Here is a 14,052-nt window from a genome sequence, read left to right as displayed (position 1 = left end):
ACACCAGCAACCAGATCTCTGAGAAACCAACTTGACTGAAAATACTTCAGAACTGCAACCTCATTCACAGCAACCATGAGGTGAGAATTTCTCTGCTATTTATTTGTTTATTTTTAAACTAATTAATCTATTTATTTTAATTAGGTATATATGACAGCAGAATGCATTTTGCTTTTGTAGACAATTGCAGCATAACTTTTCATCTCTCGTTGTACATGATGTAGCATCACACCATATATGCAATCATACATGTACCTAGGGTAATGACTTCTATTGCATTCCAACATCTTTCCTGCCCCCATTCCCTTTCCACACCTCTCCTTCCCCTTTGCCTAATCAATATTCCTCCATTTATCCCATGACTGCACCCTCATTTCTCTGCTTTTTTGCCATTTTGTCTTAAGGTTTAGAAGCAATGTTAATCAATATTATCTCAACAGGTTGATTTTCAGACATCCTAAATTTTCTATTTGAGTATCTGTTCATAGACTGATGTGTACATGTGAGTGTGTAACCCGCTAGTGCATTCATACCAGAACTTGAGCTGTTGTATTAGTGTAGGCATTTTCATTTCTGTTGGCCTTATGAAGCTATCTTCATGCTTCATAAAGAAGGACAGAAAAAGGGGAGAGAGTTAGCAGGAAAGGAGAAAATCATTCCAGATTGTGAGATTCTTTTTCATCACACTATTTTCCATCTAGGGAAAGGAGATCAGTTTGTCAGATCTCTGATTAGAGACATCTCTTTCTCTTCATTCCACATTTTGCTGGAAAATTAGGACCCACACAGCAATATGAGCTTCAGTGGAACCTCCCAAATGTCTGGGGAGATACTGTGGGGATGGGGTGGGAGAAGCTCATGGCCTTCTTCTGGAGACTCCTCAACTCACCTTCGGAGGGGCCAACTCTGATGAAGCTGTGATTAGATTGAAGTTGATCAGATCACATTTCCTGGGGCTGCCCATTACCTGCAGGTGCTTGGCATCCACCTGTCCATGGGTCTTGGCTGGACTTCTGAGCTTAGGAACATTCACATCTTCCTTACAAGAAGGGCTCAATGGGAATTTCTCTATGGTCCCAACTGAATCTTAAATCAAGCAACTACTCAGATCAGAAGATTAAAATCCTCTAGTTAATATTGACTTGCAAATGTCCCCTAAGAGTTCCACTGGGCAAAATTTGAGAGAGGCAGAATTTCCAGAAACTAAAAAACCACAAGTCAACCCTGTGTCAAATATATACTTGTAACTGATATCTAAAATGAGAAATAGTAATAATACCAAAGGATATATGGTAGTTATCTCATCCTCAATAATTATTCAATGCCAGACTGTTTTCTAAAACTGTTTTGTAAATTATTACATTGAAATCTTAAAAGAAAACAATGAGAAAATCATTTATCCTCATGTTGCAAAGGGGGGTGATGTCAGATTTAGATAAGCTAAGGTCACCCAGTCCGTTAGAGGTGGAGCTGAGATACGAAATAGACAGTTCATTAAACTATTAAGCCTATTGCTCCAAAAGAGTTACAATGCAGGTTCCTGACCTCATTTCAGATGACATCCTAATCTGTTCTAAAATTTTAATTTCAATATGTACCAGGAAAGAAATATGTGTAAAATGCGACATCATTTGCCATTTAAAAATTTTAAGCACTACAATTTATTGGTATTTAGCACCTTTACCGTGTTGTGGGAGCATTACCATGATGTAGTTTAAGGATGTCTAATAACTGTGAGAAGACACCTTGTATAAATTGTCACTTCCTACTCGGCCCTTGCTCCAGGCCCCAGCAAATTTTCTGCATTTGCCTATTTGGTTCTGTCACATGAATGGACACGATCAAGGATCATCCCACAGGGCGGTCTTCTTGCTCTTTTTCTCCCCACCCACTGGTTACAGTGCCCCTGAAGCTCCCCAATTCCTGTTCTCCCTGCAAGGAGTCTTGCTGTCTTTTCTCTGGGATCTGTTAGTGAGAACTTGCTTCTGTTATTTCCCCTGTGTCTTGGAGTGGCTGCCTCTGTGTCTCTCCTGATGGACATGTCTGCAGAAGAGAGAGAGTGGTTACTTTGCTGTGAAGAAGGTAGAGAAGATCCAACAGAAGCCACTGGATGCTTTTCCAGTATAAAGAGGTTTGCTGTGAGGGGACAGGGGACACCTGGTCATGGGTCAGACACACAGGTATTGGGCTATACACCAGGATGAAGAAGTAGCCACTGAAGGCACACTGCAGATACCCAGGAACAAATACCATGAAGTTACATCAGAGCAGGACTAGAGTTTACAAACACTCCCAGGAGAAATCTCAAAACCAAAAGAAAAAAAATGAACACTACAATGTCCTTTTGTCCTGTGTTCCTTCATCTGCCATAAATTTGCTTTTTTGGAGGGGGCAGCACTGAACATTGAACCCAGGACCTCTCTCAGGTGAGGCAAGCCCTCTACCATAGAGCTACATTCCTAGCCCTTTTTCACATTGTATTGTCATAAGTGCTCTCACTAAGTTGCCCAGGGTAGCCTCTGACTTGCAGTCCCCTTGCCTCAGCCTCCTGATAAGCTGGATTACAGGCACACACACCTACACTTGGGGACCATCATGTTTTAAAGGCTCTTCCCTATTGTAACATGTATCAGCCTTTGTTGCTTTCCATGGCTGAATAATATCCAGTTGTGTGGGTATATGACATCTGCTTATCCATTTATCAATTTATGAACATTTGTGTAGTTGTCACCTTTGGCTATAGAGAGTGCTGCAATAAACATCCATGCACAAGTGTTGCTTTCAAACCTCTTTCCAATTGTTTTGAGCACCAACGAATGCTAAAGATACACCCATTTCAGACAGTGGTTGCAAATACTTTCTATCATTTCTGGGAGCTCTTTTCTCACTCTGTTAATGGTGACCTTTGATGCACAAATTTCTTCATTTTGGTCAAGTCCAACTCATTTCTTTCTCTGTTGTTTCCTGTGATTTGGTTGTCACAGCCAAGAAAGCATTGCCAAATGCAATGTCAAGAAGCTTTTCCCTTATATTTTCCTCTTCAAGTTTTATTGTTTTAGTCTCACATTTAGGTTTTTAATTCATTATGAGTCATTTGATATACTATATACGGTAGGGGTCCAACACACTGTTGTACAACTGGTGTTCTAGTTTTTCCACAACATTAGTTGTAAAGACTGTCCTTTACCCCAGTAAGTGGCCTTGAGATTCTTGTCAAAAATTGCTTCACCAGAGTTCTGAACTGAATTGTATCCCCTCCCCAAATCACAAGTTCAAATCTCTAAATACTGTCCTTAATGTGACAGTCTCTTGATACAGAATCTAGGAGGAGATAGGAATGATTGAGGGGAAATATATAGGATGAGGCCTTACTTTTCTAGGGCAAATTTCTTTAGAAGAAGGGGAAGAGACACCCATGTTCTCTGGGTCCATGGGACAGGGAAAGATGGCCAAGTGAGAATGTAACATAAAAGTGGCAATCTATAAATCAGGGGGGCAGCCCTTGCTAGGACATACAGGCACAAACTTGAAATGGCATTTGTAGCTTCCAGAACTGTGAGAAGATATCCACCACCAGATGCTATTTTATTATGACAGCCTGGGCTGACTAATGTAATCCTATAGTCAAGTGCTTATTTCCAGGCTCTCTCTTTTCTTGCATTGGTCTATGTGTTTCTACTTGCTTTCATATGGTCCTTATGCCATACCATAATGTTTTGAGTACTCAAGCTTTAAAGTAACCTCTGAAGTCAGAAAGTGTGAGAGGTCCAGCTTTGTTCTTTGTTCTCAAGATTATTTTGGTTATTTCAGTCCCTATGAAATACCACATGAATTTTAAGATGACATTTTGTACTCTTGAAAGAAACTTTCATTGGAACTTTGGTAGGGATTGCACTGCATCTGTAGCTCATTTGGGGCAGTACTGACAACTTATCAATATTAAACTTCTGGCCCATGTATTTGGGATGTCTTTCACATTTTTGTGTGTCTTCTTTCTTTCTAAAATAGCTTGCAGTGTTCAGTATAATCTCCTTTGCCTTCTTGATTGAGTTTATTCCTAAGTACTTCATTCTTCTCCATGCTATTGTAAATAGGATTGTTTTCTTCATTTCTTTGGAATTGTTCATTGTTTGTGTTTAGAAATACAACTGAGTTTTGCATACTGATTTTGCATTCTTCATTTGTTTAGTAGGTGTAACAGTTCTTGTGTGGCCTCTTGAGACTCTTGTACATAAAAGATTTATGTTGATTGGAAAAGGTGAAAACCAGAATCCTTATCTTGTTCCAGATGTTGGAAATAGCTTTCATTGTTTCTTCTTTGAGGTTGATATTAGCTGTGCATTTTTCATACATAAACTTGCTTGGGTTTAGGATTTTGTTATCCATCTGTTGGTTGTTTCTAATCCTGATAGGGAGGTAAATGTTGTCGATGGATTTTCTGCACCATTCGCTCAACCTGACCCTTTTTTCTGTCACTGTGCTAATGATAGTTCACATTTATGATTTTTATGTGTTGAATGACCCATTTGTTTAACATTCTCCAAGTACCTGACATTCTTGAAATGATAAAATAACCGACATAAAGAACAAGTTTTTAGTTGTCCATGGCTATGAATTTTTGAGCATGTAGCAGAGGCAGCCACTGGTAGGACTCTAAGGGGTAGATGAGGTGACAATGTGCTGATGGAGTAGATCTCCATATGCATCAGTGTGGTGCTTCCAGAGGTTTACTTTGTGAAAGAATGATGGAGCTGCACACATGTTGTGGTACCCAAACTAATTAGCTAGTGTTGATACTGTACTAGAGTTGTAAAAGTTATAGTTACTGGGAGAATTTGGGTATAAGATGCACTGGATCTCATCACAACTATCTTTGATATTATATTTATTCCAAGTAAAAGTTAAAAAAAAAAAAGCCAGGCTCAAGGTTGCTTTTCTGTAATTCCAAGCTATCAGGATGCTATGCCAAGAGAAACCCAGTCTGGGCATTTTAGCAAGACCTTCTATCAAAATAAAATACAAAGGGCTGGGGATATATAGCTCAGTGGTAGAGCAATGCCTAGACTGTATGGGGCCTTGTGTCATTCCTCAGTGGGGACAAAAAGCCTTTGTCAGATACAATTCTCAGTGGTTGTTATTGGTTGTATTCATGCCCATTATAGTCCTGAAGTCATTAATGTTCACTAAAGTTCTGCATTACCAGTCTGTCTCTCTTATTTTTCAATAATAGTTAAATAAAAACCTCTTAGATAGCATGTGATATGGTGTAAGTGCTTTACATGGATAGGCATATTAATGTTCCCAAATGTCAGTGGGACAAGTGCTATTGTAGTCATAATTTTACGAATGAGACTTTGAAGATCAAAGTGGTGGTCTGCTTAGAATGTCCCAGAATAACCCTGTGAAGCCAAGGAAATTATACTCACTATTCATGCATAATTCAAAAATCTATATACCATCAAAATTTGAGTTTGCACTCATACAGTAATAGATGTTTCACTGGGTTTTCCCTTATGGCTGTATCTCACCTAACAGAGAAAATCCACTTTTGTTTCACAGTGAGAAAGCACATGATCATGGGATCCAGGACAAGCTGGGGCAGTTGAGATGTCACTTCACGTGGGGGCCGAAAATTGAAGACAATGAAATACCGGATTTAGAAAGTAGGGTCATGGAAGAGATTCACACCAGATATAATATAGGGGGGATTCACAACCTCCTGGCCTATGTGAAGCACCTGACAGGCCAGGATGAGGAGGCCCTGTAGAGCTTGAGAGAAGCTGAAGACTTGATCCAGAGGGAGCACGCAGACCAGGCAGACCTGAGGAGCCTGGTGACCTGGGGCAACTGTGCCTGGGTGTATCACCACATGGGCAGATTGGCAGAAGCCCAGACTTACCTGGACAAGGTGGAGGACACTTGCAAGAAGTTCGCAAGTCCCTCCCGCTACAGGCTGGAGTCTCCTGAGATGGAGTGTGAGGAAGGATGGGCCTTGGTGAAGTGTGGGAGAAAGAATTATGAGCGGGCCAAGGCCTGCTTTGAAAGGGCTCTGAGAGTGGAGCCTGAAACCCCTGAATTCAGCCTGAGGTTCGCCATCTCCTCCTTCCGACTGGATTACGATGATGAAAATGTAATTTCTCTAGAGCCCCTGAAGAGAGCTGTCAGCTTAAAGCCAGAAGATGCATATGTTAAGGTTCTCCTTGCCCTGAAGCTTCAGGATGTAGGACAGGAAAAAGAGGGAGAAGGCTACATTGAGGAAGCTCTGAACAGCACATCCTCCCAGCCCTATGTCTTTCTTTTTTTTTTTTTTTTAATTTTTTATTGTGGGTTGTTCAAAACATTACAAATTTCTTGACATATCATATTCCACACTTTGATTCAAGTGGGTTATGAACTCCCACCTTCACCCCATACCCAGATTGCAGAATCACATCAGTTACACATCCATTGATTTACAAATTGCCATACTAGTGTCTGTTGTGCTCCGCTGCCTTTCCCGTCCTCCCCCCTCCCCCCTCCCCACCTCTCCCCTCCCCTCCCCTCCTCTCTCTGGTGATGCAGGGAGGCAGAGTCGGGTCTTGCCTCCAAGGCTTTCTTAAGGAGCTCAATAGCTTTATCCACACAGCCCTTTTTAAATGTTAATCTTCTTAACCTATGTCTTTCAATATGCAAGCAAATTTTACCGAAAAAAGGGCTGTGTGGATAAAGCTATTGAGCTCCTTAAGAAAGCCTTGGAGGCAAGACCCGACTCTGCCTCCCTGCATCACCAGTTAGGGCTTTGCTACAGAGCAAAACTGTTTCAAGTAAAGAATGCAACAAATATGAACCCTATAGGGCAGGAAAGAGAAAATGTGGACATATGCTTTCAACTGGCTAAAAAAGAATTTCAAGAGACTATAAGATTAAAGCCAAGATTCAAGATAGCATACGTTCACATGGCTAAAATGTATGCAGAAATAGGCCAATACAGAGAGGCAGAGAAAAATTTTCAGAAAGCATTACCCATGGACAATATTGCTGACAACATACAGCAAGGCATTCATTACCTCTATGGCCGTTTCCAACAATTTCACATGAAATCTGAAGACAAAGCAATCACCCATTATTTAAAAGGTCTAAAGATACAAGAAATGTCCTTTGCCAGGAAAAAACTTAGAAGTGCTCTAGAAAATCTGGCTAAAAGTCCTGTGAACCAGAATGTGAGTGTTGTGGAGACTGTCAGCCTCCTGGGGCTCAGCCACAAATTGAGAGGGGAAGTGAAGGAAGCCCTGCTGTGCTATGAATGGGCTCTGAGGCTCACTGACCAGCTGAACCCTGAGTTTTGAGGAAGGGGCCCCACCTCCCACTTCACTACTCACAACTAAATAGAACAACAAGCTTCCCTGCTTGCTGCCTCCCAAAATGTATAACTTTTTGTTTTCTGCCCTTAGATAATAACTACCAATCTTTTATAATATTGTTGTGTCTGCTCTGTCTTCAGAACAATACTCTACATTCCAGAAAGACCAGATATGAGGTTATACTACTTATAGAATTTATTATTTTCTAATACATTTTTCCTATATATCCCAAGATTGAAAAGAAAATCAAACAAGAATATTGGGAAAACATGTTGAAAGATAAAAGTGTATTACAAATATCATAGGCTGTTAAACTACTCAATGCGTATTTATTTAACTATTTGGAAATGCAATTAAATGGTAGTAACAAGAATTGAACTGAGGTGGTAGTGATGGGGTACCCAGCCTAAAACCCTTCTAGTAAGAAAGCATACTTTTAAAACTTACAGACTTCCTAACAGTGCTTGCCCCTGGGGTGGGACACTCTTCACAACAGTTGAGTCAAGTTCTTTCAGTTAATTCTTATACATTCCCAGCCCTTATTTTATATATCTATATATCTATCTATATATATAGATATATAGATATACATTTTTTTTTAATTTTGAGACAGAGTCTCTCTAAATTACTTAGGGCCTAAGTTGTTCACACTATCTTTGAACTTCCAATTCTCTTGCCTTAGCCTCCCAAGTCAGTAGATTGCAGGCATGCACCACTTTGTCCAGCTATTTCCCCAAAAATGTATAACTGATGAAATAAAAAAGTAGGTGGCGACAGCACATGCCCTCTCCCCTGCCTGCCTGCTCCTGCCTTCTCCCTGCTGTCTTAGTGCCTAGGCCAGGAGCATCCAACCTCTCACCTGGCATCCCTGCACTCATTGGCCCTGGATGAAAATCCTGTTTGACACCCAGCAGCTGCTGGATCCACCAGGATCCTTTTCCTAATGAACTGTGCCTTGGAAATGAACTGCTTCCTTCTTCAGTGAGGCTGTTGTCCTGGACCAAGGAGAATTCAACAGAAAGGGGTTCTTTTTGGGGGGAGGGCTGGTGGTACTGGGAATTGAATTTGGGGGTACTCAACCACTGAGCCACATCCCAAGCTCTTTTTTGTATTTTATTTACAGACAGGGTCTCACTGAGTTGCTCAGTGCCTTATAGTTGCTGAGGCTGTCTTTGAACTCGCAATCTTCCTGTCTCAGCCTCCAGAGCAGCTGGGTTTCAGGTGCAGGCCATCACACACTGCCAGGGTTTCTTTTTTATGTGGCCAGGTCTCCTCAGGCACTTCAAGATCTAAGAGCAACACAACTTATCCTCCTCTAAAATCATTCCTGACAGGTCTTTTGGTTACAACAAAGAAAAAGCTGAACAAACCACATCACTAAAAATTTATTCACAGCTAATAAGACTTTTGATGATTTAGGGAAAGAAAAAGAAAGAAAAACAAAACCTGTCTGGAATGTGCAAGCTGAAAATGACGTAAATAGCTCCCTATAGTGATATATTTCATATGTGTATATATTCATATCACATATAAAGAGAACCCTAAGAACATCTTTTGAAGTGTTTATTGCGAGGTATGTGATATCATCTCCTTCTTCACCTGACCCAAAGTATTCATTAAAATTTGCAAAAAGTACTAACTCTTACAGTGTGTTTTGTTGGCCACATAACAAAAGAATACATATGAAAGGAAAGTGTGTGAGCAAAGGGGAGAAGGGGTAAGGCAGGGTAATAGATTTGATGAATAGAATCCAAGTTTGTTATATGTATGAAAATGTTTGTGTATGAAAATGTCATAGAGGAACCCATTATTTTTTCAATTAATATGCACTACAAAATATAATGAAACTTTTTAAAAATATATTTTTTCAGTTATAGATAGACCCAATATCTTTCTTTTATTTATATTTATGTGGTGCTGAGGATAGAACCCAATGCCTCACACATGCCAGATGAGCAATCTACCTCTGAGCCACAAACCCAGCTCGTGAAAAGGTTTTATTAAAATATTTTGAACAAACCAAGAACTGTAGAACCAACTCACACAGCCCTGGGAGGCCAGAAGCAACAGAAGTAAAACACAGTGATCACATGGCATAGTATCAACTTCATGGCTCTTTGCAGGACAGACATTGAGAGGATGGCAGCATCAGCATTCTCCACGGGTGGAGTTTTGGTAATGTGATGAAGATCACCTTTGATCACTTGAACAGGACCATGTGAAATCCTGAAATCTTTTCAAATTAACTATAAATATCCAACAAAATGTTCTAAGATCACCAATTCTTTGAGTGTGTTTGGTTAGAAACTTCACAAAATATGTATATTCCCTGTTTGGGTGGAAACAGAAAACTGTAGAATCCACTCATGCACCACCACAAGGACCAAAGCAAAGACATTCATGCCAATACCAACACTACCAAAGTCTTTAGAAAAGACAGGAGGTGTTCAGTTCTTGAAGCCACAAAATTGGAAGGCTGAGTTACTGACACATGAAATTGGCCATACACACGCATATTCATATCACATATAAAGAGAATGCTAAGAACATCTTTTAAAATTCTCTCAATTTTCTCTGCTTGACAATATACATGATGAAATGTTTGGATGAAAGAGCAAATACTAATATTCAAGAATCAAAGTAGAGTGAGATAAATGAGCCAAAATATGCATGAGATAGAAGATAAACCCATGTGGAGAGGCAGGGTTCCCAGGGAGTTGAAATACACCACAACTTCACTTATTTAACAAGATATACCTATTAAAGAGAAAGAGATGGGGGGGAGATAGAGAACGACAGAGAGAAAGAGAGAGAGAGAGAGAGAGAGAGAGAGAGAGAGAAACTGAGGGAGAGAGAAAGAGAAAAAATTCTGTGCTCTGTTCTGCAAACATTCTGGAAGTTTCTTTTATTTTTGTAATTCTGAGGCTGCCTGTGCATTTTGCAATTGGTCACGTGAAGAACGATGTTGGTGTCAGAGAAGGAACTATCCACTTGAGAGCAAATACATAGAGATATAAGACAGAATCAGTTAATAGGAATCCTGAGTACCTGAATTTATAAGATGAGCTCATTACATTCCATCTTAAAACACACACACAATGTCAAGTTCCTTTTCCTGGTCTTAATTCTGTTCTACAGTTATATAAAATATCACCATTACAAGAAGTTTCCTGAGGGAACAAAGGAAACTTCCTGCCACTTCTTGTAAGTTATTGTTTCAGAAAAAGCCTGAACTGTAAAACATTGACATAGGGCTGGGGCTGGAGTTCAGTGGCTTAGCCCTTGCCTGGCATGTGTGAGGCACTGAGTTCGATCCTCAGCACCACATGGAAATAATAAAAATAAGTAAGGTACATTAACAACTAAGAAATTTTTACCAAAAAAAATTTGACATTAAAATTCTGCCGGTACTTGAGTAGTTTGTAGTAAGCCAAATTGTGGTTCAAGGTGGGCAAGTAGTCCCTTGAAGATGTACAAATATGTGTGAAAAATCAGACCATTTACAAAAAGGATATTGCTGCTGTCTGAGTCCTTTCTTCATAGATGTGATTGGAAGCAATTAAGAATGATCTCAAAAGCTGTGAACATATTTCATACAGTGGTCAAAACACGGAGTTGCATATTTCAAAAAACAGGCTGAGGCTAAGAATATCCTTCTGATTAAATAAATTTAGGTGAGGATAAGATGTGTAATTGACAACAATATTCCAGATGTTCAATTATCCAATTTTAAATCTTGAGGATAAATAGCTTTCACCCTGACTTATGATGAACAAAAAACTCTAAGAAAACTCAAAAATGCAAGATAGCATCCCCAAGGCCCTGATGGGAGCCCAGCTGCACAGCCAAATCCATGCTCTCAGAGTTTCTTTTTAACATTGAGTCTGGGGGCCCACTGCACATCCTGACAGGAATTCGATTGATCTTGAGCATGGCCTAGTGGGAATTATTTTTAAATATTTTAAAATAATTTTTAATTATTTTAAAATATGGGATTGATGGCTTCAGTGAAGTCTTTACTCTTCATGATCCTAGCATGGAAACATCCTGTTCATCCTTCAAGGACACTGCAGTGCTTCCATTTAACTACCAGTACTCCAAACAACACAGTAACTTCTGCAGTGCATGCTAATTTGTAGGATGTCCAAGAATACAGAAAAGTTCACTGAGGAAAGCAGGGCCACCTAGGGGTTGAATTTGACTCTATCAAGAACTGTTTTGTGTGTCTGTGGGTGGTGCTGGGGGTTGTGGGTGCCAGGCAAGCCACTGACTGACATGCCCAGCCCTTTTAATTCTTTTTAATTTTGAAACACTCTCTCACTAGGCTGGCCTCAACTTTGTGATGTTCCTGCTTTAGCCTCCCAAGCAGCTGGAATTACAGGCATGTACCCTGACACCCAGGAGAAACCAGCTTTCAGCAGGCAACCATGTCATTATCCCCTATTCTACATGGCCTTTAGCAAACTCATCAGAGACTTTAGACCACAAGTCACAACCTTAAAAGAAGTAGGGGAATTTTGTATGGTACCTTCCCAATAGTGTGCAACTGGATGTATGAGGCTTTTTAGCAAAAATAACTCATGTCTGTCCATATAACAATAATTATTCTTGTTATGATGTATATTATAAGTATATAATACAATATTATATAATAATAGACATTATAATTGTTATGTACCACTAGAATGGCCATCCTATGTATCAAAAAGAGAATGAGAAGTTCCTTGTCCACTGTGTCGTAGGGCAACAACACAGAGTAAGGAAGACATTGATATTGACCTCAAAGAAAGGGAAGTGTGGCCAGAGATTGGGTCCCACACTAGTGAACAAGTCCAGTTCAGACATACAATAAGCACCAGGGATCCCTGAGGCCCTGATCAGAGCCCAGGTGCACAGCCAAATCCATCCTCTCAGAATTCCTTTTTAACATTGAGTCTGGGGGCCCACTGCACAACCAGACAGGAATTCCATAGATCTTGGGCAGGGCCTAGTAGGAAACACATTTAAAACTTCCCTGCACATGACCCTTCTGTGTTATGAGGGTCGAGATCTGCATAGCTATTCTAAATCACTTTTTTTATTAGCCTAGAGAAAGGAGGTTCACAGAGGTCTGTAGGTTCTCATAACTGTCCAGTGTCTTGCAGACATGGTCTGGAATTCTGGGAAAACACTCAGAAGCTAGTACTGATATTACATTTCTTCAAGTTTCGTTTTCCCCAGCTCCAATTTTCTGTCTTATCTCTGCACATGTGCCAGTGCGTGTGCACGCGCGCGCGTGTGCACACACACACACACACCTTTTCCTCTTTCCTCTCCCCTTAATGTCTCTCTTCCTGAGTTGTGCAAGGGTCTGTTTTGTTTTTTATTTTGAAACACTGTCTCACTAGGCTGGCCTCAACTTTGTGACGCTCCTGCTTTAGCCTCCCAAGCAGCTGGAATTACAGGCATGTACCTGTAATTCTCTAAGCAAGGTGGTCAATAACAAACCAGCCTGAGCCAGATCTTCACAGAACCAGAACCAATGACATTTCAGAGCAATGACAGGCAAAACACTCCCTCCCTGCTCTGCATGCTATCTAGCACTTTGGGAAATGGACAGCCCAAATGTTCTCTACCCATGAGAATTCTAAACACACTATCAAATAACAGATCCTTTCTAATTGATTGATATTTGGCATTTTCTTATAGCCTGAACATCTGATGACTACAGGAGAATATCTGTCTCATTGATTCAGCAACTTGTATTTATGTCTAGCTTTGGGAAGACCTCCAGGATGTCCCTGTGGAAGCTGATGGAATTGATGAGGACTGCAGTGGGGGATGAGCTGGGCAGGAGGGGTTGAGCAGGACCTGTATCCATCAGGCAGTGTGTCCAGGGATGCTTTATAAGAGGAAAATTTCTTGATGCTACTCTTCTTTGGCTTCTGGTTTGAAAAGCAAAAGGAGGTAACTTCTTTAGAGGAAGAATTATTTTTAATTTGGTGACTCAAAAGAATATCAGCAATCACCTTTGCTTGGCGTGCCTCAATGTGCTCAGTAGTCGCTAAGATGCTTAGTGTTTAAACTCGAAGTCTATGAACTAGATTGAGGTTGAGTGGGAATTTGAATCAGATGAAGGCATCCATTCTGGAGCAATAGAGGGTTTTCTACCTAAGGAATCCTTTTTTAAAAAAAATATTTTTTAGTTGTGGATGGACAAAATACCTTTATTTTATTTATTTATTTTTATTTGGTGGTGAGTATCAAACCCAGTGCCTCATACCATCAGCATGAAGCAAACACTCTGCCACTGAACCAGAATCCTTGCCCTCAGGAAACGTGTGTGTGTGTGTGTATGTGTGTGTGTGTGAGAGAGAGAGAGACAGAGAGAGAGAGACAGAGAGAGAGAGAGAGAGAGAGAAATATTTGGTCTTTGTGGGGAACTTTTAATATTTTTCTCTGTGAATGTTTAATAACTTGAGTCTGGGAAATTAACTAGCAACACAGAGTGTTAAGGCTGCTATCTGAAATGTTCCCCAAAATCTCATATTTTGAAAGTTTGATTCCCAATGCAGCATTGCTCAAAGGTGGCTCTTTCTGCAATTCATGGGATCATGAGGACTCTGATATCATAAGTGGATTAGTCCACAGATTCATCATTTGAATGAGAAATTAGGAGGTGGTAGAAACTGTAGGGTGTAGGGCCTAGTAGGAGGGAGTGGGTTTTGGATAC

General features: G+C 40.3%; 1 protein-coding gene across 1 annotated transcript; it reads left to right on the top strand.

The window, feature by feature from the left end:
• On the top strand, positions 1–7,867 carry LOC139705356 (interferon-induced protein with tetratricopeptide repeats 1B-like). Its single transcript, XM_071610706.1, has 3 exons — positions 1–80; positions 5,560–6,285; positions 6,653–7,867. The coding sequence occupies exons 2-3, from the start codon at positions 5,870–5,872 to the stop codon at positions 7,323–7,325; spliced, it is 1,089 nt and encodes a 362-aa protein (XP_071466807.1). The 5' UTR covers positions 1–80; positions 5,560–5,869; the 3' UTR covers positions 7,326–7,867.
• The last annotated feature ends 6,185 nt before the right edge of the window (positions 7,868–14,052 follow it).

Source organism: Marmota flaviventris, chromosome 4 (assembly GCF_047511675.1).
Source record: "Marmota flaviventris isolate mMarFla1 chromosome 4, mMarFla1.hap1, whole genome shotgun sequence".
Lineage (NCBI taxonomy): Eukaryota > Metazoa > Chordata > Mammalia > Rodentia > Sciuridae > Marmota > Marmota flaviventris.
Note: the sequence above shows the minus strand (reverse complement) of the source record. Positions and strands in the feature narration are given on the sequence as shown.

Bases quoted from the DNA above. Each gene is read 5' to 3' on its own strand.
- LOC139705356 (XM_071610706.1), top strand. From the start codon at position 5,870: ATGGGCAGATTGGCAGAAGCCCAGACTTACCTGGACAAGGTGGAGGAC. The intron at 6,286-6,652 runs CTATGTCTTTCT...AATCTTCTTAAC, and splicing joins AACAGCACATCCTCCCAGCC to CTATGTCTTTCAATATGCAA.